Genomic DNA, 26,770 nt, shown 5'->3' on the forward strand with positions numbered 1-26,770 from the left:
ATGGCAACAAACCAATGCATCATTCAATGTTTTCATAAGCACGCTTTGAAACAATGAATCACCATCAGCATGGCCAACATGCTTGAGATCACGTGCACCTTGAGATGCACGCATGACCCTTGTTGGCACTTTCTTTCCTTCACCGCCTTTCTACTGCTTTGCCTTCTTCAAGAAGTCTTGCAAGGTGTCTCCACATGCTTTATCCACATTATTTGGTATCAGTCTATACCAATATCAAGTGACCTCTTGGGTGTAGATGCTTCCAAAACAATAGGGAACATTTAACAACTATCAAAAAATCTAAAACTATTGACAACTAACACATCCATCAGCATGTAGGCATCACACAACTATTGGCTGCCACCAGTAACAAAACTGTTAGTAGGTACTACCATTTTTTACCTGAGCTATCAAGACCAACATTTTTGATAACATTTTGAACCATGGCCAAATGAAAATATCCCAAGGGTCACGGACATTGGTTGCCGGTTCAAGTGTGCTCTTGAGTGGGCTACAAACAGACCTAGTTGGGCCACTTTAAAGTGATACCCTCCTAGGTGAAGCTGCTAAAAAAATACTAGAGAACATTTAGCAACTGTTAATACAATTTTAAACACAAGTGGAATATTTATTACTACAATTATAAACATAACAACTATTAACAACATCTATTAGCACTTAACAAAATAGCTATTTATTAGCATAGCTATTAACAACTATTAACACATGTTTAGAAGTTAGGACTTAACAAAATAGTTATTAAAAGCTATAAGCACAACTATTAAAAGCTATTAGCATAGTTACTAACAACTATTAGCATATGTTTAGAGTTTAGGACTTAAAGACAATTATGTCGAGATATCGAGCTCATCTAGTGAGGCGGTGGGTGGACACTGATGACTAGCCCGAGGGATAGGCCCCACACTTACACCACTAGCATGGTTGATGAGATCATGGGTGATATGCAGCCAGTGGGATGACAGGCTGTGTGACAGCCATTCTAGAGACTGGCATAATTATAATGCCAGCTCATTTAGTTGGGTTTACACTATAGAGAAGCTTTCTTCGCGGGAGTAAAGCTATAAGGAAACTCTTTTGTCCTATCGGATATAATTTTTTGGGTCGAAAATGCGTTTTGGGCGCGTTAGGACCTCCGTTTTTCGGAAAGCAAGCGATTTTGAGCGCTGCAGGTAAGTCATCGACGATTCTATGCAGAACTCTGTTTTAAGAGCTACACGAAGACAAATTGGTTGTGCAGACATTCTGTGTGCTTCTCAAGGAGGTCAAACAGTTACCATTGGGTGTATGTATGCACATTGAGGCCACTGGTTGTGACGTTTGAGTGTAGTATAGTACCCCTGCAGGAAATACAGCAGTTTGTGCAAGACAAACCAGAGTGTTGTTTTTGGTAAATTTGTGTGTCTAGCAAGATGTCAAATGATGGCATAAACCAGATTGTTGCTGAGAAGCTTGACAAGAACAATTTTCATGCTTGGAGAGGTTCATGTTGATAAATTTCCTGATGGGAAAGGATTACTGCTAGGACTACATAGAAGGTGAGCATGAAGAGGCACCGGAGATAGCGGAGATCATCCGACTGCTGCAGATGTGAAAGAGTTCAAGGATTGGAACCAAGGAGCCAAAAAAGTTATGTATTGGCTCTCTATCAGTAGACAAGACACCATGATTGGGCACATACAGGATGCCAAGTCCCCCAAGGAGGCATGGGACACCTTGGTAAAACTCTATGAAACAAATACCAAGGGCATGAAAGATACAGTTGAAGAATGAACTTCATACTGTGGAGAAAAAGAGTATGTCTGTGAATGAATATGCATTGAAGATCAAGGGTATTGTGGAATCCCTTGCATCTATTGGCATTTGAGTAGATGATGATGATAAGGTGGAAGTCTGTCTACGTGGTCTCAGGCCACAATACAAGGCATTCAAGATGTCTATTCAGACTTGGAAAAACATTCCCAATTTCATAGATTTGGTGTCTATGTTGATTATAGAAGAGAAGAGCTTGGGTGAAGACCAACTGTCTTCACAAAACAAAAACAGTTCAGAGCAACAGGCCTTCTACACAAGTTCAAGAAGAGGACGAGGTAGAGGAGGCTGTGGATGTGGCCAAGGAGGTGGCCTAATAGGTAATCAGAATTATGGCCAACAGCAATAACAGTCCCAAAATTCACACAACAACAACAACACGCAAGTGGAAGAGGCCAATTTAGAGACAGGGAGAGTCAAAGAGGTCGTGGAAATTGGCAAAGGCAGTATAATGATACACGTGGATGCTTTTATTGTGGTGGTAAGCCTGGACATGTGCAGGCAGATTATTATAAGAAGCAGGCTGACATACAAAATAGAAAATTATAGCAAAACAACTATGCATCCTCGAGCAGAAACAATGAGGATAATGAAAGTTTGTTTGTTATGCAGCATGTCGTTAATGCCATGTCTGAAAATATTGAAGCAACACATAAAGATGATGTATGGTACCTTGATTCACTACAAGGGATCGGGCTCATACCCGCGCTCCTAGCCGCTAAAAATAACTTGTGAAAAAAATTAGCGGGCCCGTGTATCAGCGCGTGTATCATCGCGGCCAGAGACATGCATGTAAAAGCGTGTGTATAGGACTACTCAGACGTGCTCATACACGAGCGTATACACGCATTCTGTCAGTTCAGATGCATTTAGACGCATTGATACAAGCATCTATACACGTGTTTTGTTACTTTAGATGCGCTTATACACGCGTATTTCTCAGATTTGATGCCCTTATACACGCGTATTTCTCAGATTTGATGCGTTTATACACGCGTTGTCGTGCTGTGGCACGTCTATGCAGTGAAAGCATGTTCATGGCACAACTTATGTGGAATCTGGGCTTGTAGAAGGCCTGTCCGGAACGTGGTTGGCAGCAAATGATATCAGCTACTTGGGTTTGAATGTGTGGAAACCGGCAAGCAATTGATGATGTGGCCAATGTGCCTTGACATGGTATGAAAAGAAGTATAATTGGATGGCCATCTCCCAGGCATTAAATAAAATAAATAACAGTAAATATGGCCATTAATAAAAAAAAAGCTACGTGGAGGTTAAGGATGCTGCCAGCGCCTCTTCTAGAAAGGTGGCGAGCTGGCGGCCTGAGGGAAAAAGAGGATCGTCTGACAGGAGAGGGGGGGTAGCTGTGTGTGGAAGGGGGGGGGGGGCTCGGGGAAGGGGCCTTTCTCTGTATATAATCTCTCTTCCCGAGAAGGATTGCAGTATACAAACAGATTTGCTAGCCAGTTCCACTTCTGCGTTGGAGACCCAGCGAAGGAAAGAGATGCATCTTTTGATTTCAGTGCAAATTTAACCTTCTTGACAGCATGTTTGTTTGAAACAGAAGCAACTATGTTGGACCGACTATGCAGTGCAGGGGAAATCAAAGCCTATATTGATTCACTTGTGAATCTTATAGAGAGCAGCGAATCAGGAACTGTTGCTTCACCCCAACACCTCTCAATAGTGACAGAGTTTCTACCACGGTGAAGTCTATTCCAGCTGCTGCACAGAAACAATCCAGGATTGGATTGGAGGCGGAAAGTGCGGATGGCCCTAGACATAGCTAGCGGAATGAACCATCTTCACTGCTTGAACATTGTGCACCGGGATCTGAAGTCTTCTAACCTTCTCGTTGACAAGAATTGGACAGTTAAAGTAGGGAATTTTGGCCTCTCAAGGTTGAAGCATGCAACCTACCTAAGGTCGACATCTGGAAGAGGCACGCCACAATGGATGGCTCCTGAGTTGCTTTGGAATGAGCCTTCGAATGAAAAGGCTGATGTGTATAGCTTTGGAGTTGTTTTATGGGAGCTGGCAATGGAGCAGGCCCCTTGGACAGGCTTGCATGCCATGCAGGTTGTGGGCGCTGTGGGGTTCATGAATCATAGGCTGCAAATCCCAGAGAACGTGGATCCACTATGGGCTGCTATGGTCAAGTTTTTGGCTGCCAATGGCTTTTGTCAGGACTATATTGATGCCTTTGTGGGTTGTGGACCTTGATGCATTCCATGGCTATGTTGATGATTATAATGTTGATGGAAACGCATAAGAAGTGACAGGCTGACGCAGAGCTACTGGGAGGCTCATAGAGGCTAAAATACCATAAGTGTTGTGTTTTGGTGACTTATGTGCACTACTTGTCTCTGGTCTTCACAAAACTCTTTTCCAAAATAATATACTATATGATTGCATTGATGAGGCCATGTGTTGGTGACCTGGTAAGCTTGTACCCATTTGTTTAAATTGAAAAGCTTCTGCTGAGTTATATGTTATGTCTCTTTACTGGGATTTTGGATGTAACTCTCACAGCCAGACACCCAGTGTGTTCCCGGCTAGACCGCACACGTCACGACAGCTTTGGTGAACCCGACGTGAAACAGCTGGGGTGAGAGTAGAAGGGGAATCATGGGTGATCAATAGGAGCAGCAAGGATTTCGTCCGGACGTCAACACCATGCAGATGTTTCAGGCGTTTGTGCTCTACATGCAACAGCAACAGGCAGTCGAAAGAAGGCTGGGTGAAGTGGGAAAACAAAGGTAATGTTATCTGATTTGAATGCTGGATGAAAAACGATATGATATCTGGAATCTATGGATACATGCAAGATGACATACAAATCAAGATGATGCTTGAGGAAAATTAGAGCAAATAGATACACAATCAGGGCTTTCTAAAAGGCAGGTACAAAAATGAAGGAAATATACTATAATGATGCTATATCTTAGTTGCTTGGAGAACTTCTAAAGCATGACAAGGATGCAAAGGAGGTAAAAATAATGGCAGACAAAGCAAAGAAGGCTATAGGAGCCTATGACACTGATGCATTTCTCGAAAAGAGAGAGCCAGGAGCTTATAGGACTTGTAGTCTTCCATAATAAAACTATTAGGGAAGAAGAAGGATTACAAGGGCTTATGACACTTGTTCACCTCAGAAGAAGGGGGTGGCAAGGAGCTTGTATAGACTTGTAGTTCTCTCTCAGAACTGTAGAATGGCAACAAGGGCTTGTGACACTCATCCTTCTCGACAGCTGAGGAAGGAGAGGAGCTTGCAATGACTTGATCCATTCTTGCCACTTCAAGGGCTTACGACACTCGACCTTTCTGATAGCTGAGGAAGGTGAGGAGCTTGTATTGACTTGAGGTCTTCCCTACAAGTTGCAAAACAGATAGAATGCTCAAGAACTCATGAATGCCGGAAAGGTGGACACTTCTTTGTACTCTGATTGTCAGGATATCTGAAAGAAACTCTTTGAAAAGCAGAGCTAAATGTATGCAATGATGATCTGAATGAATGGTTTGACATAGAGAAAGCCCAAAACATCAGAAAGATATGGATTTCCCAAGCGTCATCCTGATTAAATGGAATGCCAATGCAGAATGCTGTAGAATTGAATGTTCATGGGACCTTAGGTAAGGGCCAAGAAATACACAGTGAGATTGTGCAAAAGGGATTGGAAAGAGGTCTTTCTGTTGGCAACAGTTTGGTTGGCATGTACACCAAATTTGGTTTGATTTCAGAGGTAGAAGAAGTCTTTGGCAAGATGTTGATTCGGGATGCTGCCACCTATGCTTCTCTTTTGAAGAGGTGTGACAGCTTAAAGGCCTTATGTGATGGCAAGTACATCCATGATCACATTGTCAGAAATGGGCTTGATCAAGTTCTACCTCTTAACAACCTCCTCTTGCAGATGTATGGAAAATGCGACTCTGTGGAGATGGCAGATGGGCTTTTTGCTCAAATGGGTGAAAAGGATCTATACTCTTGGAATTTCATGATAAGAGCACACACCCGGCAGGGGCAGTGCAAAGATGCTTTTCTCCTTTTCCGACGAATGCAAGCAGAAGGGTTGATGCCAAACAAGTACATTTTTTTCTAGTCTTTTATCTGCATATGCCAGCCAAGCTGCTTTATCTGAAAGCCAGCAAGTGCATGTCCAAGTTGCAAGCAGTGGGTGCATGGATGATAATTATGTTGGCACAGCACTGGTCGGCATGTATGGAAAATGTGGCAGCGTGGAAGATGCACGGAGAGTGTTTGTTCAAATGCAAAAACAAGATGCCATCTTCTGGAATACAATGATTGCTCTCTATATTGAGCATGGGTTCATTGTAGATGCTTTGGAGCTTTACTGTAGAATGCTATGGGAAGGAACATTGCCGAGTGATGTTATATTCATCAGCATTCTCGATGCATGTAGTAGCATGGAGGCCCTAAGTGAAGGCAAGCGGATCCATGTGCATGTTTTGTTTAGTGAGTACAAAAAAGACACTGTGGTGGAGACTGCTCTCTTTGGTCATCTGTGGAGTTTAGCAGGGGGTGAATTGGCTCTAATACAGGCTTACTGCATGACAAGGTTCATCAAGTCACAATGCAAAGATTTGTGGACAGCGTTCTAGGAGTTGCCAAAGAGTCATTAAAGGCTTTCAGTCAAGAGTCATTCAACAACACCATAAAATTAATCAATGGCATATCAGCATTGATTCTTGCTTTTCTGCCTGGAAAGGCAACTATTTTAGAAGGCATTCAGGGATGGGAGTTGCGCCCTACCTTGAGAGCTCCTCGCTTGCCCCGCTGGATGGAAGAGGGGGTATCGTCTTTTAATCAGTTCATTCATGAGTATGCAGCTGATTCAGATGCAGACGCGGACTCAGAATATGAATCAGGGCTTGAAGACAATGACAGTGTTGCTCCATCTTCACCCTCCTCGCAGGCATCCCAAATTTCAAAAGCTAGCTCTTTTAGGTTTGAGAAGAGAGGCATTTTTAGGTTCAAGGGCGGTACTTTCTCGAGTGTAATTCCGGATTTTTTGAAGCGGCTCCTTGGCATCACTCCTTCAAGACCTCTCAGAAGGTTGGATTCTGCTCTGGATCCTCTGAGACGCAGTGGCTCGTCTAGAAGCTTGTATCGCATGTATGGCTTAGCGAGCAAAGGACTCACTAGTGTGAAGGATTTTGTTGTTCACCGGACAACTGATCGGAGGCGTGGAGTAATTGAGGATTTGCAGCTTGTTGTGGAGCTTTTCATTGAGAGAGTATTTGACGTAGTACGGAAAGTGTTGCTGTACTGCCTTTCACCTTTACAGACCTTGAAGCTTCTCACAAGACAGCTATATATGCATAGCAAGGAGGATAAGGACTCGGTGAAGGTTCAGACAGCCACGCTTGGTGATTCAGATCCTGCTCCTTCAGTTATGAAAGCAAAGCTGCCGCCAGCAATGAATACCGATGCACGTTCATGTGAAAATGTTATTACTGAGCTTGGCTATCCATATGAGGCCATTCAAGTCGTTACAGATGATGGCTACATTCTCATGATGGAAAGGATTCCCAGGCGTAACTCTCAGAAGGTTCTTTATCTGCAACATGGGCTGCTGGATAGTTCTCTGGGATGGGGTATGCTGGAATGCCATGGTTGCAGCATATGTGCAGAATGGTGAGAGTAAGGCCGCCCTTCAGCTTTTTCGCAGAATGTGGCAGGAGGATTTAGTCTCGGATAAGTTCACTTTCTGTAGCACTCTATCTGCATGTGCTGATGAGGGGGCTCTAGCAGAAGGCAAGAGATTTCATGCTCTCCTCTCAGCGCGTGAATTTGATTCAGATACCATGGTGGGGAATGCCCTTGTCAATATGTACGGAAAATGTGGCAATCTGGAGGGCTCATGGAGAATGTTCTGCAGTTTATGCGATCGTGATGTTGTTTCATGGAATGTCATCATTGCAGCCTATGCCCAGCATGGCAAAGATAGTAGTAGTCTCCAAATCTTTGAGCAAATGCAGCAAGAGGGAGTACTGCCGAACAGTATCACACTCGTCAGCATTTTTGAGATATGTGGCAGCCAGGCTGTTCAAGGTAACGGTGAGCGATTGCATGCTAGTATTTTTGGCAGAGGACTTTATTTAGATATTGCTGTGGGAAATGCCCTTGTGAACATGTACGGAAACTGGGGCAGGCTAAAACATGCTCAAAGTATACTTGATGAAATGCCTAAAAGAGACAGGACCACCTATATAAACTTTTTTTTGGCATGTGCAAGCAAAGGATCACTTGAGGAAGGCCAGGAGCTCCATGCCCATATTGTTGCTGTTGGGTTTGACTATATGCTTGCAGTGGTGACAGCTATTGTTACCATGTACGGCAAGTGTGCAAGTGTGGAGGATGCATGGGTGTCGTTTGTTAAACTGTCAGAGCGAGATGTGGTCTTATGGACTACCCTAAGCGTAAGGCACCAGCCTATATAGCAACTTGGTGGCACATACCGGAGGATGTGCAGGTTTAGAGGGGGGTTGATGTCGTGCTGTGGCACGTCTATGCAGTGAAAGCATGTTCATGGCACAACTTATGTGGAATCTGGGCTTGTAGAAGGCCTGTCCGGAACGTGGTTGGCAGCAGATGATATCAGCTACTTGGGTTTGAATGTGTGGAAACCGGCAAGCAATTGATGATGTGGCCAATGTGCCTTGACATGGTATGAAAAGAAGTATAATTGGATGGCCATCTCCCAGGCATTAAATAAAATAAATAACAGTAAATATGGCCATTAATAAAAAAAAAGCTACGTGGAGGTTAAGGATGCTGCCAGCGCCTCTTCTAGAAAGGTGGCGAGCTGGCGGCCTGAGGGAAAAAGAGGATCGTCTGACGGGAGAGGGGGGGTAGCTGTGTGTGGAAGGGGGGGGGGGCCTCGGGGAAGGGGCCTTTCTCTGTATATAATCTCTCTTCCCGAGAAGGATTGCAGTATACAAACAGATTTGCTAGCCAGTTCCACTTCTGCGTTGGAGACCCAGCGAAGGAAAGAGATGCATCTTTTGATTTCAGTGCAAATTTAACCTTCTTGACAGCATGTTTGTTTGAAACAGAAGCAACTATGTTGGACCGACTATGCAGTGCAGGGGAAATCAAAGCCTATATTGATTCACTTGTGAATCTTATAGAGAGCAGCGAATCAGGAACTGTTGCTTCACCCCAACACCTCTCAATAGTGACAGAGTTTCTACCACGGTGAAGTCTATTCCAGCTGCTGCACAGAAACAATCCAGGATTGGATTGGAGGCGGAAAGTGCGGATGGCCCTAGACATAGCTAGCGGAATGAACCATCTTCACTGCTTGAACATTGTGCACCGGGATCTGAAGTCTTCTAACCTTCTCGTTGACAAGAATTGGACAGTTAAAGTAGGGGATTTTGGCCTCTCAAGGTTGAAGCATGCAACCTACCTAAGGTCGACATCTGGAAGAGGCACGCCACAATGGATGGCTCCTGAGTTGCTTTGGAATGAGCCTTCGAATGAAAAGGCTGATGTGTATAGCTTTGGAGTTGTTTTATGGGAGCTGGCAATGGAGCAGGCCCCTTGGACAGGCTTGCATGCCATGCAGGTTGTAGGCGCTGTGGGGTTCATGAATCATAGGCTGCAAATCCCAGAGAACGTGGATCCACTATGGGCTGCTATGGTCAAGTTTTTGGCTGCCAATGGCTTTTGTCAGGACTATATTGATGCCTTTGTGGGTTGTGGACCTTGATGCATTCCATGGCTATGTTGATGATTATAATGTTGATGGAAACGCATAAGAAGTGACAGGCTGACGCAGAGCTACTGGGAGGCTCATAGAGGCTAAAATACCATAAGTGTTGTGTTTTGGTGACTTATGTGCACTACTTGTCTCTGGTCTTCACAAAACTCTTTTCCAAAATAATATACTATATGATTGCATTGATGAGGCCATGTGTTGGTGACCTGGTAAGCTTGTACCCATTTGTTTAAATTGAAAAGCTTCTGCTGAGTTATATGTTATGTCTCTTTACTGGGATTTTGGATGTAACTCTCACAGCCAGACACCCAGTGTGTTCCCGGCTAGACCGCACACGTCACGACAGCGTGTTTTACAGATTTTCTACACGCGACTTTGAGCAGCTCTGACATGTTTATACACGCAAACAAAGAGCAAAAAAAAAACCCAGAGAGTGCTATTTGGTGCCTGAATGCTGTTCCAGCATTCCAGCACCCAATAATACTCTCTGGATTTTTTTTCTTTGTGCATTAGACCATCCACGAAGAACATATCCACGAGGAAGATTAAGACAAGAACGACATGAATGCATACATTGTCAATACATGATTCAAGACAGACATGAATGTAATACTATCGATTCACGATTCAATATTACTATCAAAATTTCACACATATATACAAGAGAGTCCATATCTCAAAGTAGCCCATGGCTTCAGTTTACAAAAAAATATATACAACCACATCCTCAATATGGAATGTGATACTATAAGTCTGAGTACTACTCAGACCCAGATGATGACTCGGTGCTCCCTCCATGCTCAGATGAGCTCACATCGGTCGGAATGTCCAATGAGTAGTGCTCATGTCCACCCTCTACAGTGTGGCGGCGGGTGGATCATCACCAGCTTGTGCCTGTTCAAGTAATATATAGTATATAAGTATATATATATGTAATTCAATAAACCAAAATCATTCGTTTAGAGTTTTCAAGTACCTGTCGACCGTATGGTCTCATGGCCATCTCAAATTGCGCGTCCGTAATACGTCCCTCGGCTCTAAAGATGGCCCACGTGTCACGTCTGCTATGCCGGTGAGCATATGCAGTATCGTGGGTTGTGGGCTTCCTCCCCATAACCCGTCTCGCTGTATCATAATCAACACAATTTGTAACATTAAAACAATCATAGAATCAATGAATTAAGTAAACAATCAAATAAAGTGGCAAGATACTTACGAACTCTGTCTCCCATGACTCGACGCCGCCAGATCCGAAATGCGAAGATCCAATGATCTCCATCTGGAGATCCGTCGTGCCTCCACATGCTGCCTGCTCTTCACGCCCCCTCTGCTCGTTTCTTTGCCTCCTTCCACTCGCGTTTGTGTGCAGTGGGTGGCAGGTTTCTCGACAGGATAGCCATCCGCAGCTACATTTAGTCCATCATCGTACGCGAGTTTTTTAAGGTGAGATCTTTTATTACTTAAGATCTCCCTTATTCGTGTCCTTCCCCATACATCCGAGAATGTAGCATGTGGGGGATTGGGGTACCGACTATGTACAGCCTCTATCACCTCCCCAACTAATCGGCTATTTTGATCTTTAAATTTAATAAAATAATTTCTATACAAGTTTGATACTACCCCACGCATGTACTCCATTACCTCCCTCCCCCTCGCATCCATCACTATCCCGTCCCTATCCGTCACATCATAGCAGATCACTCCCTCCACCTCTCTCATCTCCTCCTCTTCTGAACTGTCTCCTCTAACTCTTCTCCCTCTATCTCCTCTCTCACCGCGTGCCCTACTACCTCCCCCACCTCCCCCACCAAAGCACCCGCCGCATCCTCCACTCCCACTCTTCCTACTGCTGCGGGTGGAGTCTCGACTGGGGGATTGTCTACGTGACGGTGGCTGCTGTGAGCCCTGACGTGACGGTGGCTGCTATGAGCCCTGACGTGACGATGGCTCTGAGGGAGTACGTGATGGTGGCTGTGAGGGAGCACGTGATGGTGCCTGGGAGGGTGTGCGTGAGTGTGTCTGGGACAAGGTATGTCTCCTCAGTGGATGTGGAAGAGGAGAAGCTGCATGCCGTCTCGTCGGACTCGTAGGCATAGACGGCACTGGAGTGCCCTGGATACTCGCGGTAGGGGTATAGACACCAGGCATGGAAGGAGGGGGATGGGCATACATGTACTCTGTAAGCTCAACTGGACCAGGATGGCGCCCAAAATGATTTAGCATCTCCATCAGCCAATTGCTGTACACAAATGGATCGGATGAAGAACCTGGAATATCCATAAAGAATCTGCAAAAATAATCCTCATGTACATCATGGGCTGTCTCTTGACCCACACAAATATCATCATTCAAGTCACCTATTAGCTTGCAAACTATAGAAACAAGAAACGCAGTCTCGTGTATACACCCGTCCAGAAACGCGTGTATACATCCGTCAAAAAACGCGTGTATACACCTGTCTAGAAACACATGTATATCCACGTGAATACTTTGTGCAGACAGGATACATGCGTTTCTACACGCGACCTGCGCAAAAAATTTTTTGGATTAAAGTGACCGACCTCCGACAATGTGTCCTTATAAAAGGCCCACTATCGCCCCTGTCAGAATCGTTCACCCAAAATCGTGTGCACAGAAGCAAAAGGACGGAGACAAACCCAAAAAGCAAAGAGGAAATAGCATAAACAAATTTGAGGAAGGAGACAAGGCAAAGGACAAACTGACTCACCTCTGAAAAAGTGAGTCTTCTTTCTTGGTCGGTTTCCTCCCGTGTGTGCTCCTTCTCTACTCCCTCCTTGCACTTAGGTTTCGTTTCTGTTGGAAGAGGCGAAAACGAAAAAGAACAGATATGTTAGTTCAAAATCTTTATTTGGGGAAGGCGGGCTATTTCTAGTTTAAACAGATCGTCGCGTTTATAAACGCGTGTATGATCGCGTGTATAATAATTTAGCTGCGTTTATACACGCGTTTTGCAGGAATTACCCGCGTTAATACACGCGATTTTTAGGAAATAGCCGCGTTAATACACGTAATTTTTAAGAAATAGCCGCGTTAATACAGGCAATTTTTATACTTTCATTAATAACATATTATGATTTTGTGTTTTCTGGTTTGTACATAGGATGTCATCAACCTCCTCAAGCAGTTCTGGGAAAGATGAGACAATGCGTCATCGTAATCACGATTTGTGGTTGGGACAATGGATCAAATGTATGTGTAATCTATGTCAAGGATGCATTGTACGAGCACGTCGAATTACCTTGAATCACATCTCCATGTATGGAGAATGGAATCAAACAGGTTTAGAGGTGAGTAGATGTAAATTGATGGTATTCAAATGACTCATGGTATCCAAATTAAATTAATAGAGTTGTAATATATAAACTCTAATTGAAGCAGGATGCAGTACCACACCCTAACATGGTGCCCTACGCGCGGCAAGAGCACGCAAAGCGTCGACGAGATGATGCTGGAGCTTCGGGATCTATTGTCAGAGATGAGTGGGAAAGGGATGACAATAGCCCTGCACCCCACGAAGTTGTGGAAGAGGAAGTGTTTGATGATATGGTGCGGAATCTTTTTAAGGATGATCCCAAAGGTATGGACGACGATGATATGGAACAAGAGTATCTTTACAAGGCTTCATCGACACCGGTTTTTGAAGGGTGCACGTTTTTGAAGTAAGCATTCTAACTTACAAATTTGAATGTGGTTTAAGGTTTAGGATTTAAGACTAATTATAATTGATGATATTGGATACAGGCTATTATCCAAAGGGAAATAGACTACCCACCTCAAGAGACATAGCGAGGCGCTATGTGACATCTCTTGGAGGATTGGATTATGATCGCATACATGCATGCATCAGTGATTGCATTCTCTTTCGTGGGACGCATAAGGAGGCTCGACATTGTCCCACTTGTGGTGAAGCAAGATATAGAACAGATATGAAGAGTTTTGATGTACCTCGTAAAGTCTTGCGACACTTTCCTATAATTCCTCGCATCAAACACATGTTCAAGTGCAAATCCATAGCAGAGCTCATGTCATGGCATTCCTCACATCGATCAGATGATGGCATGTGGAGAATTCTCGAAGACACTCCTGCTTGGAAGCATATTGAAGATGAGTGGCCTAGCTTTAAAACAGAGCCCAGAAACTTGAGACTTGGCCTAGGTATGGATGGAGTGAATCCATTTGGTTTCAAAAGCACCGCATACAGCGTGTGGCCAGTTGTGTTGGTGAATTACAACCTTCCACCATCAATGGCGATCAAGAAGGGACATCTTATGTTATCCCTTCTAATTCCAGGGAAACATAAAGTCAAGCATATGGATGTTTATCTTGAACCGTTGATTGATGAGTTGGAGGAACTATGGAGAGGTGTTGCGGTGGTGGACATTAGTAGGCCTCCCTCCTCTCGACACTTCGACTTAAAAGCAGTGTTGATGTGGACAATGCATGACTTTCCAGGATACAGCGATTGTTCTGGTAAGAATTCTAATTACCTCCCTACTCTAATACTATTGGCTATATATATTAATTATAAATATTGACTTTATTATTCTAACTTTTATTTATATTTTAACAGGTTTGAAAACATCGGGTAAACATGCATGTCCTATTTGTGGTCCTTCGTTAGTACATGAGTATGCTAACGGTTTGTGTAAGACCATATTCGATAATCATCATCGATTTCTCCCCTCAGATCATCCTAAATATGTTGCTAGTAAGAGTAACATTCCTCCACAAACACTTCGTGCAAAAGATTGGAAGCGTATTATCATTATCATTATCAAGACATCGATACCATTATCAATGGAGTACAGAATATCGATAGTGGAATAAATTTAATCGTAGCCTTACAAATTGATCAAATGGATATTGATGTTGATCGTTTGGCAAGGATGGATCTTATTGAAGATGAGATCGAACCCTAACCAATCCGTCACTGTATCGTTCTAAATTGATGACATTTCTATTGTATGTGTTGTCTTTTAATTATCATCTCATATGCATGATTTATTTTTGAATATATTTCATTGTTGTAAATGCATGTAGTGGGATTGTGTAATGATATATACTGTAATGTACTATGAGATGGTTTAAAGAAAATAGTTTTTAATTTTGTAAAGGAATTTAGTTTTTCTTCAGTTTTTCTTTACCAAGCGTGTATTAATGACTGTTAAGGTAATTTTGCACTATCTTCGCCGGGACCCAACTTTGACACGCTAGGAGAATTGATTGTGATGCCAAAATCCATGCACGGAGTGATGTGGAAATAGAGAAACTTCCCTAGCACAAGTCCATGTGGTCCGTTCTCTAATGGGGTCCCGGATCCTCAACTTTTAACTATCCGAATCCGGGTTCTCAAAAAAGATGCACGAGCGTGCCAAATGGCAGAAATTTCCAACCATGGCCCAAACGAAAAAGAGGCATGAAAATCAAATCATGCATGGAAAAATGTGTGGCAAGCAACTCGGATCTTTCTTGTTGTGTTTAGATGCGATTCGGTCTCATTTCGGATCCAAAACTCTCTTATGGCGATTTTGCACTATCTTCGTCGGGAACCAACTTTGACGCACTGGGAGAAGTGATTGCGATGCCCAAATCCATGCACGGAGTGATGTGGACATAGAGCAACTTTCCTAGCACAAGTCCGTGTGGTCCGTTCTCTGATGGGGTCCCGGATCCTCAACTTCTACTGTTCGAATCCGGGTTCTCGAAAAAGATGCACGAGCATGGCAAATGGCAAAAAATTCCAACAGTGGCCCAAACGGCACCAAAGAGGCATGAAATTCAAATCATGCATGGAAAAATGTGTGGCAAACGTAACTCGGATCTTTCTTGTTGTGTTCAGATGCGATTCGGTCTCATTTCGGATCCAAAACACTGTTATCGTGATTTTGTACTATCTTGGCCGGGACCCAACTTTGACGCACCGGGAGAAGTGATTGCGATACCCAAATCCATGCACGGAGTGATGTGGACATAGAGCAACTTCCCTAGCACAAGTCTGTGTGGTCCGTTCTCTGATGGGGTCCCGGATCCTCCACTTCTAACTATCCGAATCCGAGTTCTCGAGAAAAAGATGCACGAGCGTGCCAAATGGCGGAAATTTCTAACTTTGGCCCAAACGGCGCCAAAGAGGCATGAAAATCGAATCATGCATGGATAAATGTGTGGCAAGAAACCCGGATCTTTCTTGTTGAGTTCAGATGCGATTCAGACTCATTTCGGATCCGAAACTCTGTTATGGCGATTTTGCACTATCTTCGTCGGGACCCAACTTTGACGCGTTGGGAGAAGTGATTGCAATGCCCAAATCCATTCATCGAGTAATGTGGACATAGAACAACTTTCCTAGCACAAGTCCGTGTGGTCCATTCTCTAATGAAGTCCCGGATCCTCAACTTCTAACTGTCCGAATCCGGGTTCTCGAAAAAGATGCACGAGCGTGGCAAATGGCAGAAATTTCCAAAAGTGGCCCAAATGACGCCGAAGAGGCATGAAATTCGAATCATGCATGGAAAAATGTGTGGCAAGCAACTCGGATCTTTCTTGTTGTGTTCAGATGCGATTCCGACTCATTTCAAATCCGAAACTCTGTTATGACGATTTTGCACTATTTCTGGGACCCAACTTTGACGCGCTGGAAGAAGTGATTGCGATGTCCAAATCCATGCACGGAGTGATGTGGACATAGAGAAAATTCCCTAGCACAAGTCTGTGTGGTCGGTTCTCTGATGGGGTCCCGGATCCTCCACTTCTAACTATCCGAATCTGGGTTCTCGAGAAAAAGATGCACGAGTGTGCCAAATGGCAGAAATTTCCAACCGTGGCCCAAACAGCGCCGAAGAGGCATGAAAATCGAATCATGCATGGATAAATGTGTGGCAAGCAACCGGAATCTTTCTTGTTGTGTTCAGATGAGATTCAGACTCATTTCGGGTCCGAAACTCTGTTATCGTGATTTTGCACGATCTTCGCCAGGACACAACTTTGACGCGCTAGGAGAAGTGATTGCGATACCCAAATCCATGCACCGACGAGTGATGTGGACATAGAGCAACTTCCCTAGTACAAGTCTGTGTGGTCCGTTCTCTGATGGGGTTCCGGATCCTCAACTTCTAACTGTTCGAATCTGAGTTCTCGAAAAAGATGCACGAGCGTGGTAAATGGCGAAAATTTCCAACAGTGATCCAAACGGCGCCAAAGAGGCATGAAATTAGAATCATGCATGGACAAATGTGTGGCAAGCAACCCGGATCTTTCTTTTTGTGTTCAGATGCGATTCGGACTCATTTCGGATACGAAACTCTGTTATGGCGATTTTGCACTATCTTCGCCGGGACCCCACTTTGACGTGCTGGGAGAAGTGATTGCGGTGCCCAAATCCATGCACGGAGTGATGTGGACATAGAGAAACTTCCCTAGCACAAGTCCGTGTGGTCCGTTATCTGATGGAATCCCGCATCCTCCACTTCTAATTGTCCGAATACGGGTTCTCGAAAAAGATGCACGAGCGTGGCGAATGGCGAAAATTTCCAACCGAGGCCCAAACGGCGTCGAAGAGGCATGAAATTCGAATCATGCATGGACAAATGTGTGCAAGCAACTGGGATCTTTTTTGTTGTGTTCAGATGCGATTCGGACTCATTCCGGATCCGAAACTCTCTTATGGCGATTTTGCACTATCTTCGCCAGGACCCAACTTTGACGCACTAGGAGAAGTGATTGCGATGCCTAAATCCATGCACGGAGTGATGTGGACATAAAGCAACTTCCCTATCACAAGTCCGTGTGGTTCGTTCTCTCATGGGATCCCGGATCCTCAACTTCTAATTGTCTGAATCCGGGTTCTCGAGAAAAGATGCACGAGCGTGGTAAATGGCGAAAATTTCCAACAGTGGCCCAAACGGCGCGGAAGAGGCATGAAATTCGAATTATGTATGGACAAATGTGTGGCAAGCGACCCGGATCTTTCTTGTTGTGTTCAGATGCGATTCAGACTCGTTTCGGATCCGAAACTCTGTTATGGCGATTTTGCACTATCTTCGCCGGGACCCAACTTTGACGTGCTGGGAGAAGTGGTTGCGATGCCCAAATCCATGCATGGAGTAATGTGAACATAGAGAAACTTCCCTAGCACAAGTCCGTGTGGTCTGTTGTTTGATGGGATCCCGGTTCCTCAACTTCTAACTGTCCGAATCCGGGTTCTTGAAAAAGATGCACGAGCATGGTAAATGGCAAAAATTTCCAACAGTGGCCCAAACGGTGCGGAAGAGACATAAAATTAGAATCATGCATGGACAAATGTGTGGCAAGCAAGCCGGATCTTTCTTGTTGTGTTTAGATGCGATTCGGACTCATTTCGGATCCGAAACTCTGTTATGGCGATTTTGCACTATATTCGTTGGGACCCAACTTTGATGCGCTCGGAGAAGTGATTGCGATTCCCAAATCCATGTACGGAGTGATGTGTACATAGAGCAACTTCCCTAGCACAAGTAAGCGTGGTCCGTTCTTTGATGGGGTCCTAGATTCTCAACTTCTAACTGTCCGAATCCGGATTCTCGAAAAAGATGCACAAGCTTGGCAAATGGCGGAAAATTCCAACAGTGGCCCAAGCGGCGCCAAAGAGGCATGAAATTCAAATCATGCATGGAAAAATGTGTGGCAAACGTAACCCGGATCTTTCTTGTTGTGTTCACATGGCGATTCGGTCTCATTTCGGATCCAAAACTCTGTTATGGCGATTTTGCACTATCTTCGCCGGGACCCAACTTTGACGTGCCGGGAGAAGTGCTTGCGATGCCCAAATCCATGCACGGAGTGATGTGGACATAGAGCAACTTCCCTAGCACAAGTCTGTGTGGTCCGTTCTCTGATGGGGTCCCGGATCCTCCACTTCTAACTATCCGAATCCGAGTTCTCGAGAAAAAGATGCACGAGCGTGCCAAATGGCGGAAATTTTCAACCATGGTCCAAACGGCGCCAAAGAGGCATGAAAATCGAATCATGCATGGATAAATGTGTGGCAATCAACCCGGATCTTTCTTGTTGAGTTCAGATGCGATTCAGACTCATTTCGGATCCGAAACTTTGTTATGGCAATTTTGCACTATCTTCGCCACCGGGACCCAACTTTGACGCGCTAGGAGAAGTGATTGCGATGCCCAAATCCATTCATCGGGTAATGTGGACATAGAACAACTTTCCTAGCACAAGTCCGTGTGGTCCATTCTCTGATGAAGTCCCGGATCCCCAACTTCTAACTGTCCGAATCCGGGTTCTCGAAAAAGATGCACGAGTGTGGCAAATGGCAGAAATTTTCTAAAGTGGCCCAAACGACGCCGAAGAGGCATGAAATTCGAATCATGCATGGAAAAATGTGTGGCAAGCAACCCGGATCTTTCTTGTTGTGTTCAGATGCGATTCCGACTCATTTGAAATCCGAAACTCTGTTATGACGATTTTGCACTATCTTCGCTGGGACCCAACTTTGACGCGCCGGAAGAAGTGATTGTGATGTCCAAATCCATGCACGGAGTGATGTGGACATAGAGCAACTTCCCTAGCACAAGTCTGTGTGGTCCGTTCTCTGATGGGGTCCCGAATCCTCCACTTCTAACTATCCGAATCTGGGTTCTCGAGAAAAGATGCATGAGTGTGCCAAATGGCAGAAATTTCCAACCGTGGCCCAAACGGCGCCGAAGAGGCATGAAAATCGAATCATGCATGGATAAATGTGTGGCAAGCAACCCGGATGTTTCTTGTTGTGTTCACATGAGATTTAGACTCATTTCGGGTCCGAAACTCTGTTATCGCGATTTTGCACGATCTTCGCCGGTACACAACTTTGACGCGCTGGGAGAAGTGATTGCGATGCCCAAATCCATGCACCGAGTAATGTGGACATAGAGCAACTTCCCTAGCACAAGTCTATGTGGTCCGTTCTCTGATGGGGTCCCAGATCCTCAACTTCTAACTGTTCAAATCTGAGTTCTCGAAAAAGATGCACGAGCGTGGTAAATGGCAGAAATTTCCAACAGTGGCCCAAACGACACCAGATCTTTCTTGTTGAGTTCAGATGCGATTCAGACTCATTTCGGATCCGAAACTCTGTTATGGCGATTTTGCACTATCTTCGTCGGGACCCAACTTTGATGCGCTGGGAGAAGTGATTGGGATGCCCAAATCCATTCATCGAGTAATGTGGACATAGAACAACTTTCCTAGCATAAGTTCGTGTGGTCCATTCTCTGATGAAGTCCCGGATCCTCAACTTCTAACTGTCCGAATTCGGGTTCTCGAAAAAGATGCACGAGCGTGGCAAATGGCGAAAATTTCCAAAAGTGGCCCAAACGACGCCGAAGAGGCATGAAATTCGAATCATGCATGGAAAAATGTGTGGCAAGCAACCCGGATCTTTCTTGTTGTGTTCAGATGCGATTCCGACTCATTTCAAATCCGAAACTCTGTTATGACGATTTTGCACTATCTTCGTCGGGACCCAACTTTGACGCACCGGAAAGAAGTGATTGCGATGCCCAAATCCATGCATGGAGTGATGTGGACATAGAGTAACTTCCCTAGCACAAGTCTGTGTGGTCCGTTCTCTGATGGGGTCCCAGATCCTCCACTTCTAACTATCTGAATCTGGGTTCTCGAGAAAAAGATGCACGAGTGTGCCAAATGGCAGAAATTTCTAACCGTGGCCCAAACGGCGCCAAAGAGGCATGAAAATCGAATCATGCATGGATAAATGTGTGGCAAGCAACCCGGATCTTTGTTGTTGTGTTCAGATGAGATTCAGACTCATTTCGGGTCCGAAACTCTGTTATCGCGATTTTGCACGATCTTTGTCGGGACACAACTTTGACGCGCTGGTGGGAGAAGTGATTGCGATGCCCAAATCCATGCACCGAGTGATGTGGACATAGAGCAACTTCCCTAGTACAAGTCTGTGTGGTCCGTTCTCTGCTGGGGTCCCGGATCCTCAACTTCTAACTGTTCGAATCTGAGTTCTCGAAAAAGATGCACGAGCGTGGTAAATGGCGGAAATTTCCAACAGTGATCCAAACGGCACCGAAGAGGCATGGAATTAGAATCATGCATGGACAAATGTGTGGCAAGCAACCTGGATCTTTCTTTTTGTGTTCAGATGCGATTCGGACTCATTTCGGATACGAAACTCTGTTATGGCGATTTTGCACTATCTTCGCCGGGACCCAACTTTGACATGCTGGGAGAAGTGATTGCGGTGCCCAAATCCATGCACGGAGTGATGTGTACATAGAGAAACTTCCCTAACACAAGTCCGTGTGGTCCGTTCTCTGATGGGATCCCGCATCCTCCACTTCTAACTGTCCGAATCGGGGTTCTCAAAAAAGATGCACGAGCGTGGCGAATGGCGCAGCGACTGTCCCTAGCCTCCATTTTCTCTTCTTCTTTGTAACTGGTGGAGGCGGTGGTGGTCTTTGATTCTCCCATGGTGGTCGTTCAGACCTGAACTTCTTTTTCTTTTGTGCACGCTCTTCCTCTTCTTGTTGGTCCCGAAAATTGCCCTCCATTCTTTTACCACACTTCTTGACTGGCCACCTGGATGTTGTGGCTGCCTGTGGGGCTGTGCTTGGCTTGCCCTCCTTGCGTCCTCTTTGGGCTGCCGTCTCTTTTGCATTTCTGTCTCCCAAGCTGCCCTCACAAGAGCAAACTCTTTGTCAATGGTATCTTTCGTGATGCCGTAGGACAAGAGCTCGACCTCCCTGTTCTGTAAGATAACCTCTAGCTGTTCTAGGGTGTCGGCCTCAATAACAATCTCCGGTGGCTGCCCTTGACCTTCCTCGGCTTCTTTTTGACGCCGCTCTTCTTCTGCTTCTCTACTAGGTTGATAGTGGGAGGGCAAGAGAGAGTAGAGCACAAAGAAGAAATTGAAATGTGGTTTCTATAAATGAAAAATGACTTAAATATGTCTATAAATATAATTTTTTAAAACTTTTAGAAAATTTAAAAACACAAAAAGATTATAATCAGAGAGTTTAAGCCCATGAGGAACCACACCGACGCTTGCTTGCTACCCACTGCCGTAGTCTCTCCCTAGCATTTGATCTGTTGTATCCTTCAGTTCTTCTTGCATTAACAGTTTTCATTATTTGACGCCTAAGAGACAAATTACCGCGACTTTTCTGCCTTTTTTTGCCAACCAGAATGCGATAGAACCAGTTGAACATTTCATGGAGTGCATTACTCTTGACTTTGCCACCACCATGGCGAGTGCCCTTAAAATACACGGCCTTTGCTTGGTAATGTGATTTCTCCATGCCTTGATTGCTCCAAAGTGCTAAAGAGCCATATCTATCGAGAAAGTATGGCCCATGTGCATACAATATATGCTGCATAGAAAATTACAAAAAGTCAACAAACAGTATGAAGAACATACTACAAGGACACAATAAATACAACATTACCATGTAGTGAGTAATGTGTGTTTCTCCCCATGCCTCGACCATTTCTTCTGTGAATCTACAAGTGGCTTGTTTAAGTGCCTCAATACCATGGTCATCCAGGTGAGGTCGCTCTAGAAGATCGACCATTTTATTACACACCTCCCATACATGTGCACGTTTTAGGCCAAGCCTGGCATCATTTCCTCGATATGTTGTGACATCACATATCTTCTTCCAAATTTCAAAGTCAGTGTGGCTATGAGAACCCAAGTGGTTTGATAGCAAGTGTCTTGCCTTTGATCCACCCATGCAAATTTTATTAGAGTTGTCTTGTGTAGGGTTTGATTTTCTGTCCTTTGTCAAGACCACTGCTCCAGCATGTAATCCCATAGAGGAAAGTACACCCTCTGGTGCACGTATTGACTCTTCTCGTCGATCTTCGGGCTCCATGTTCCAGACATAGTTTATGTGGAGCATCAATAGCTTATCCAAAATCCTCAGTCTTGCATGTAATGTGCACACATGCACTTGACATAGTGGAATTTCCAAGATTGGGTTCCAAGCATTGTCCTCCTGGTCACGACTAGGTGGCTTGCTCTGGTCACAACTTAATATGCCATTATGCCATACCTTTGATCCTTTCCTCTGTTCAGCATAAAAAACGATTGCTTTTTTTGCACCCACCTGTTTTTGACTTTTGCCTTTGCTAGGTTGTTTCCCTTTTACTCTTGAGTCTACTGCTGTCTTGGAATGACAACAGTAAACACATGAGAATATAGTATTCGCACCTGTTTTACAACCCAACATACACTTTAAGGTTTTTAGATCGCCACCCAAGTGCCATTCAACGTTAAAGTAGCCTATTCCGGGAACATCAAGCTTCTGACCATTGACCTGACAAGAGATGACATGTTGAATGCTAGACCGTTCAAAATACCACCTCAAGGTATCATGGTTCTCTTTTGGGAGGACCCATGCTGCTTGCCACCAGATGTTCTTCTCTGATTGAATGCCGTAGTAGTCTTGCTTATGCCCTTGACCCCTATTGTTGCTGTCTTAAGTTGCATCCAACTCTTGGGTCTCTAAAGGCCTTCCTCTAAGTGCTCGGCTCATCAAGGTTAAACTAACACGCTCCAGTCTTTGACCTTTAACCACTTGACATTCATCCAGCTTTAAGACAAACACGGCATTTCCACCTGTCTCTTCAAGTGTGAGGCCATAGTCCTGAATCATTGCTTTTTGTAGCACTTCCATGTCAATGTAGACATTGTTATATGCATTGTATTCAAAGGGTTTGATTGTTGGCATTGGCATAATATCCTCCACCCACTTGTACCCACCCTCGAACATGGATGCAATATCACCATTAGCACACTTCTTTGCCATCTGTAAGGTATAAAGTGTTGGAAGCAAGGATTGCGTAACTCCCTTTGCTCGCAACCCTAAAGTGATTGACCTGTACATTGATCTGTAACCTTTCTGGCTAATACCTGCTGTGTCACATATATCAAGCATCTCTTTGGGGGTGACAATTTCTTTGATTTCCTTCAAGAAATGTTGACGAAGGGTCTCCCACAGCTTATCATTACCAGAACCTATTATCATTTCCATAATATCCTTCTCCTGAAGGACATGCTGAAGAAGGGAGGCATTAACATTGTCCTCAGCGTTGTTACATCCTAGTATAGCTGTTGCACAAGCCCTACAATCACAATGGTCAACCATGAGAGATGCTTTATTCATTAATTGCTTCTCAAAGCTGCTATAATTCCTACAAAAAATTTTACCTGGTTGTTTGTTTACGCCTCTTGCATGCGCCTGCTGTCTTTGAAAGCAACCCAATAGCTTTACGTTTTCTTTGCCTTGCGTGATATCCCATGGGAAGATGAGTGAAATGGTGAACACGACGCCGAAGATTACGAGTGGAGTGTTGAAGACGAACATAATTATCGGTAAATTGATTTATTGTGCGCACACGATCCGCTAGATTATTCTTCTGCACCTCAAGCTCCTCTGAGAGCTCTTTATTCCTCTGCATCAAACCATTGATCTGCTTAGTCGATGCCGCTTGAAGCTGGTCGAAGACAAATTGTGTTTGCCTCTTTTCAGCTGCCCCATCTAGCCACAACATGTGTAATCTCCTACAATAGCCAAGAAGCCCATTGAAACCATCACCAACAAACATAAGAAAACTGGTAATGCTTTTGAATGGTGGAGGGGCACCAGATATTGGATCTGGTGGATAAAGATTTCCATCAATCCAAAGATCAATGGCCTTTGCTCCTTGCATTCGAAGCTGATCGTATGAAATATTGGGTGCAACATGCCTACTGCGTAGGGTTGCGTATTCTGTCTCCAAATCAACCTGAAGGCGGATCTTAGAAGGCTTATTGGTGATGTCTTGTAGTGCCATCTACAAGAAAGTAGGCTTGTAAGCTTGGGTTGAATAGGAGTGGAAGAAGCAGGATATGGTATCAAAAAATAATGGGAAGAATGGAGATGAGGGTTGCTTCTCTAGAGCTGCATTGTGGATAGAGAAAGAAGCCAGAAAGGGAGCCAAAGAAACATAGAGAGGGTTGGCAATGGTGAGACGAAAATGCAAAGGAGACAATGCATCATGGGAAGCTTCTTTAGTGCAAGCTATGGCTGCTAAGCAATATAGAGAGAGAATACTTCATGAAAAGGTTCTTCTGTGCTACTACTGTGGGTTTGGAGAGAGAACCAAGTATTGTAGAAAGAATGCTCCTGGTAAGCTTCTTCCTTGCAAGCCATGGCTACTACTGTGGGTTTGGAGAGAGAAGGCTCATTTAGGAGTACAGACCTGCTAGCTATGGAGAGAGGACCAAGTACTGTAGAGAGAATGCTCATGGTAAGCTTCTTCCCTGCAAGCCATGGCTACTACTGTGGGTTTGGAGAGAGAAGGCTCATTTAGGAGTACAGATCTGTTAGCTATGGCTTTTGGAGTAGAGAAAGACGCTTTTTTCCATGGAGAAGGAGTGCAGGGCGTTTTAGAGAGAAGATTTAGAGAGAGAAAGAGATCTGGTGTACACACAAAAAAGGGGGGAAGAAAGTGACAAATTTTTGGAATGTTTGGAGTTTGAAAAGGTTGCTCTGCAGGCTATGATTACTGACTGACAGCCCATTACAAAGCTTTAAAGTCACCTAGGTGGCCAGATCTAGGAATATCTCCTTTTTTTATTTTTTTTTTATTTTTGTGAAAAAACAAATATATGCTTTTAGGACTAGGCTTCTAGGCTTGGTCAAAGATGGATTAGCATTTTAAGCATTTCACTAAACGTCCACATTAAAGGGCCCAAGAAGACTCCATTGAGTTCCTAATGTCTCTGCAACTGTCAGCCAGTTGTCGCCTCACGCATCAGAGCCGCCCAGCACTTGACGGGGCCACTCTCTCTCCGGTGACTTCTTGTATTCAGCTCCCTGGCTTGCCCAGTCGCCAGGCGGTCACTACCTGCAGTGCCTAGCGCAACTTCAACCTCTGAGCAAGGTGACGACTCTACCGGCTCCCCTTCTAAAGACCTGCAGAGCGGCTGCTCCAGCCCTTGCACTTTGACGCCGGCAATTCACACACACAGCAGCCATTCGCCTCTCCCCAGGCGTCTCTTTCCTGCAAGGCGACGACCCCCCCTTCGACCCTCATCACCTTCTCGAAGCAGTCATCCAGCACACGTTCTAGATGTTGAGTTGGCAGCCCACCATACCTTTACGTAGCTTTTTATAATTGGCCATGTTATATTATTTTTTATTTTTTTTTCAAAAAGCCTCAAAGCCACAAGTAATGGCCACCCACTAATGTTTAAAAATTCTCCTTCTCCTTATGCTTCGGGTCATCGCACCGCGGCCACAACTTTCCAATACCAGAGCTGCTCACAGCTTCGTCAGCTACATCACTATTTCCAAACACAACCATTCCAATCGTCTGTGCCTTGCATTTAGTATCCACGTGAACACCATACTGTTGCAATAAAAACTTCAGATCTCCAGCATCTGCTCCGGAAAACAAAACACGTGCATAAACCAACTTACTGCTAAAACCACCCGGCCTGTACACTTGCCAGGGCATTTAGGGCAAAATTTATTTCAAAACCACACGCACCATATGTACACCGACCCAAAATACCTCTCAGATTTTAGCCTGACACCGGGCAACACCATTCTTGTCCAAAAAAAATTACTGCTATGGTCGTCGGTATATCCGTTGGTATGCATGTTGGTATATGCGTCGGTATACGTGCCGGTATATCTGCTGGTATGTGTGCTGGTATATGCGTTCGGTATAAGCTCCGATATGAGCGCCGGTATAAGCATCGGTATGAGCATCGGTATAAGCGCTGGTATGAGTGCCGGTATGAGCGACCGATGCGAATATCAACGTCGTGGTTTCGGCATAGATACCGGGGTCTATACCGATGATGACAAGGCTTTTTTAGACCCTGTTTAATGACGTCGGTATAAGCACTGATATTAGGCTATTATGTAGTAGTGAAAGGATGGAGACCCCAAAAGGTCCTAAGCTTTTTAAAGAAAACTTGTCTATTCTGCACAACCCATGTGGCTTTTGAACAATGCTCTTGTGAGAGAACACCTACAAACTTGGGCTTTTGTTGTGGAAATACTGTGTCAATTATTCCAGAGAGCTTAGTTCTCCTACATGCGCTCCAAATAAAAACATAAAAGAATTGAATACACCAATCTAAGAACTCATTGTGCATCCTTGTGACATAGGAC

The 26,770-nt window shown here is 44.5% G+C and overlaps 4 protein-coding genes and 1 pseudogene across 4 annotated transcripts; all 5 read left to right on the top strand.

Moving 5' to 3' along the window:
- The first annotated feature begins 3,216 nt into the window (after window positions 1-3,216).
- On the top strand, window positions 3,217-4,547 carry LOC147641380 (serine/threonine-protein kinase EDR1 pseudogene; annotated as a pseudogene).
- An 870-nt stretch (window positions 4,548-5,417) lies between these two features.
- LOC147641381 (pentatricopeptide repeat-containing protein CRR2, chloroplastic-like) lies at window positions 5,418-5,930 on the top strand. The gene has a single exon (XM_086812379.1). The coding sequence runs from the start codon at window positions 5,418-5,420 to the stop codon at window positions 5,928-5,930; it is 513 nt and encodes a 170-aa protein (XP_086668505.1).
- Window positions 5,931-6,291: 361 nt separating this feature from the next.
- On the top strand, window positions 6,292-7,635 carry LOC147641382 (uncharacterized). The gene has a single exon (XM_086820902.1). It carries the CDS (start codon window positions 6,423-6,425, stop codon window positions 7,488-7,490), a length of 1,068 nt encoding a protein of 355 aa, XP_086677028.1. The 5' UTR covers window positions 6,292-6,422; the 3' UTR covers window positions 7,491-7,635.
- On the top strand, window positions 7,522-8,292 carry LOC147641383 (pentatricopeptide repeat-containing protein At2g13600-like). The gene has a single exon (XM_086812387.1). The coding sequence runs from the start codon at window positions 7,522-7,524 to the stop codon at window positions 8,290-8,292; it is 771 nt and encodes a 256-aa protein (XP_086668513.1).
- A 447-nt stretch (window positions 8,293-8,739) lies between these two features.
- Window positions 8,740-9,903, top strand: LOC147641384 (serine/threonine-protein kinase EDR1-like). The gene has a single exon (XM_086810488.1). It carries the CDS (start codon window positions 9,114-9,116, stop codon window positions 9,564-9,566), a length of 453 nt encoding a protein of 150 aa, XP_086666614.1. The 5' UTR covers window positions 8,740-9,113; the 3' UTR covers window positions 9,567-9,903.
- Window positions 9,904-26,770: the final 16,867 nt, after the last annotated feature.

This window comes from Cibotium barometz, chromosome 2 (genome assembly GCF_041138505.1).
Source record: "Cibotium barometz isolate CiBa-2024 chromosome 2, ASM4113850v1, whole genome shotgun sequence".
Lineage (NCBI taxonomy): Eukaryota > Viridiplantae > Streptophyta > Polypodiopsida > Cyatheales > Cibotiaceae > Cibotium > Cibotium barometz.

Bases quoted from the DNA above. Each gene is read 5' to 3' on its own strand.
- LOC147641381 (XM_086812379.1), top strand. From the start codon at position 5,418: ATGCCAATGCAGAATGCTGTAGAATTGAATGTTCATGGGACCTTAGGT.
- LOC147641384 (XM_086810488.1), top strand. From the start codon at position 9,114: ATGGCCCTAGACATAGCTAGCGGAATGAACCATCTTCACTGCTTGAAC.
- LOC147641383 (XM_086812387.1), top strand. From the start codon at position 7,522: ATGTGGCAGGAGGATTTAGTCTCGGATAAGTTCACTTTCTGTAGCACT.
- LOC147641382 (XM_086820902.1), top strand. From the start codon at position 6,423: ATGCAAAGATTTGTGGACAGCGTTCTAGGAGTTGCCAAAGAGTCATTA.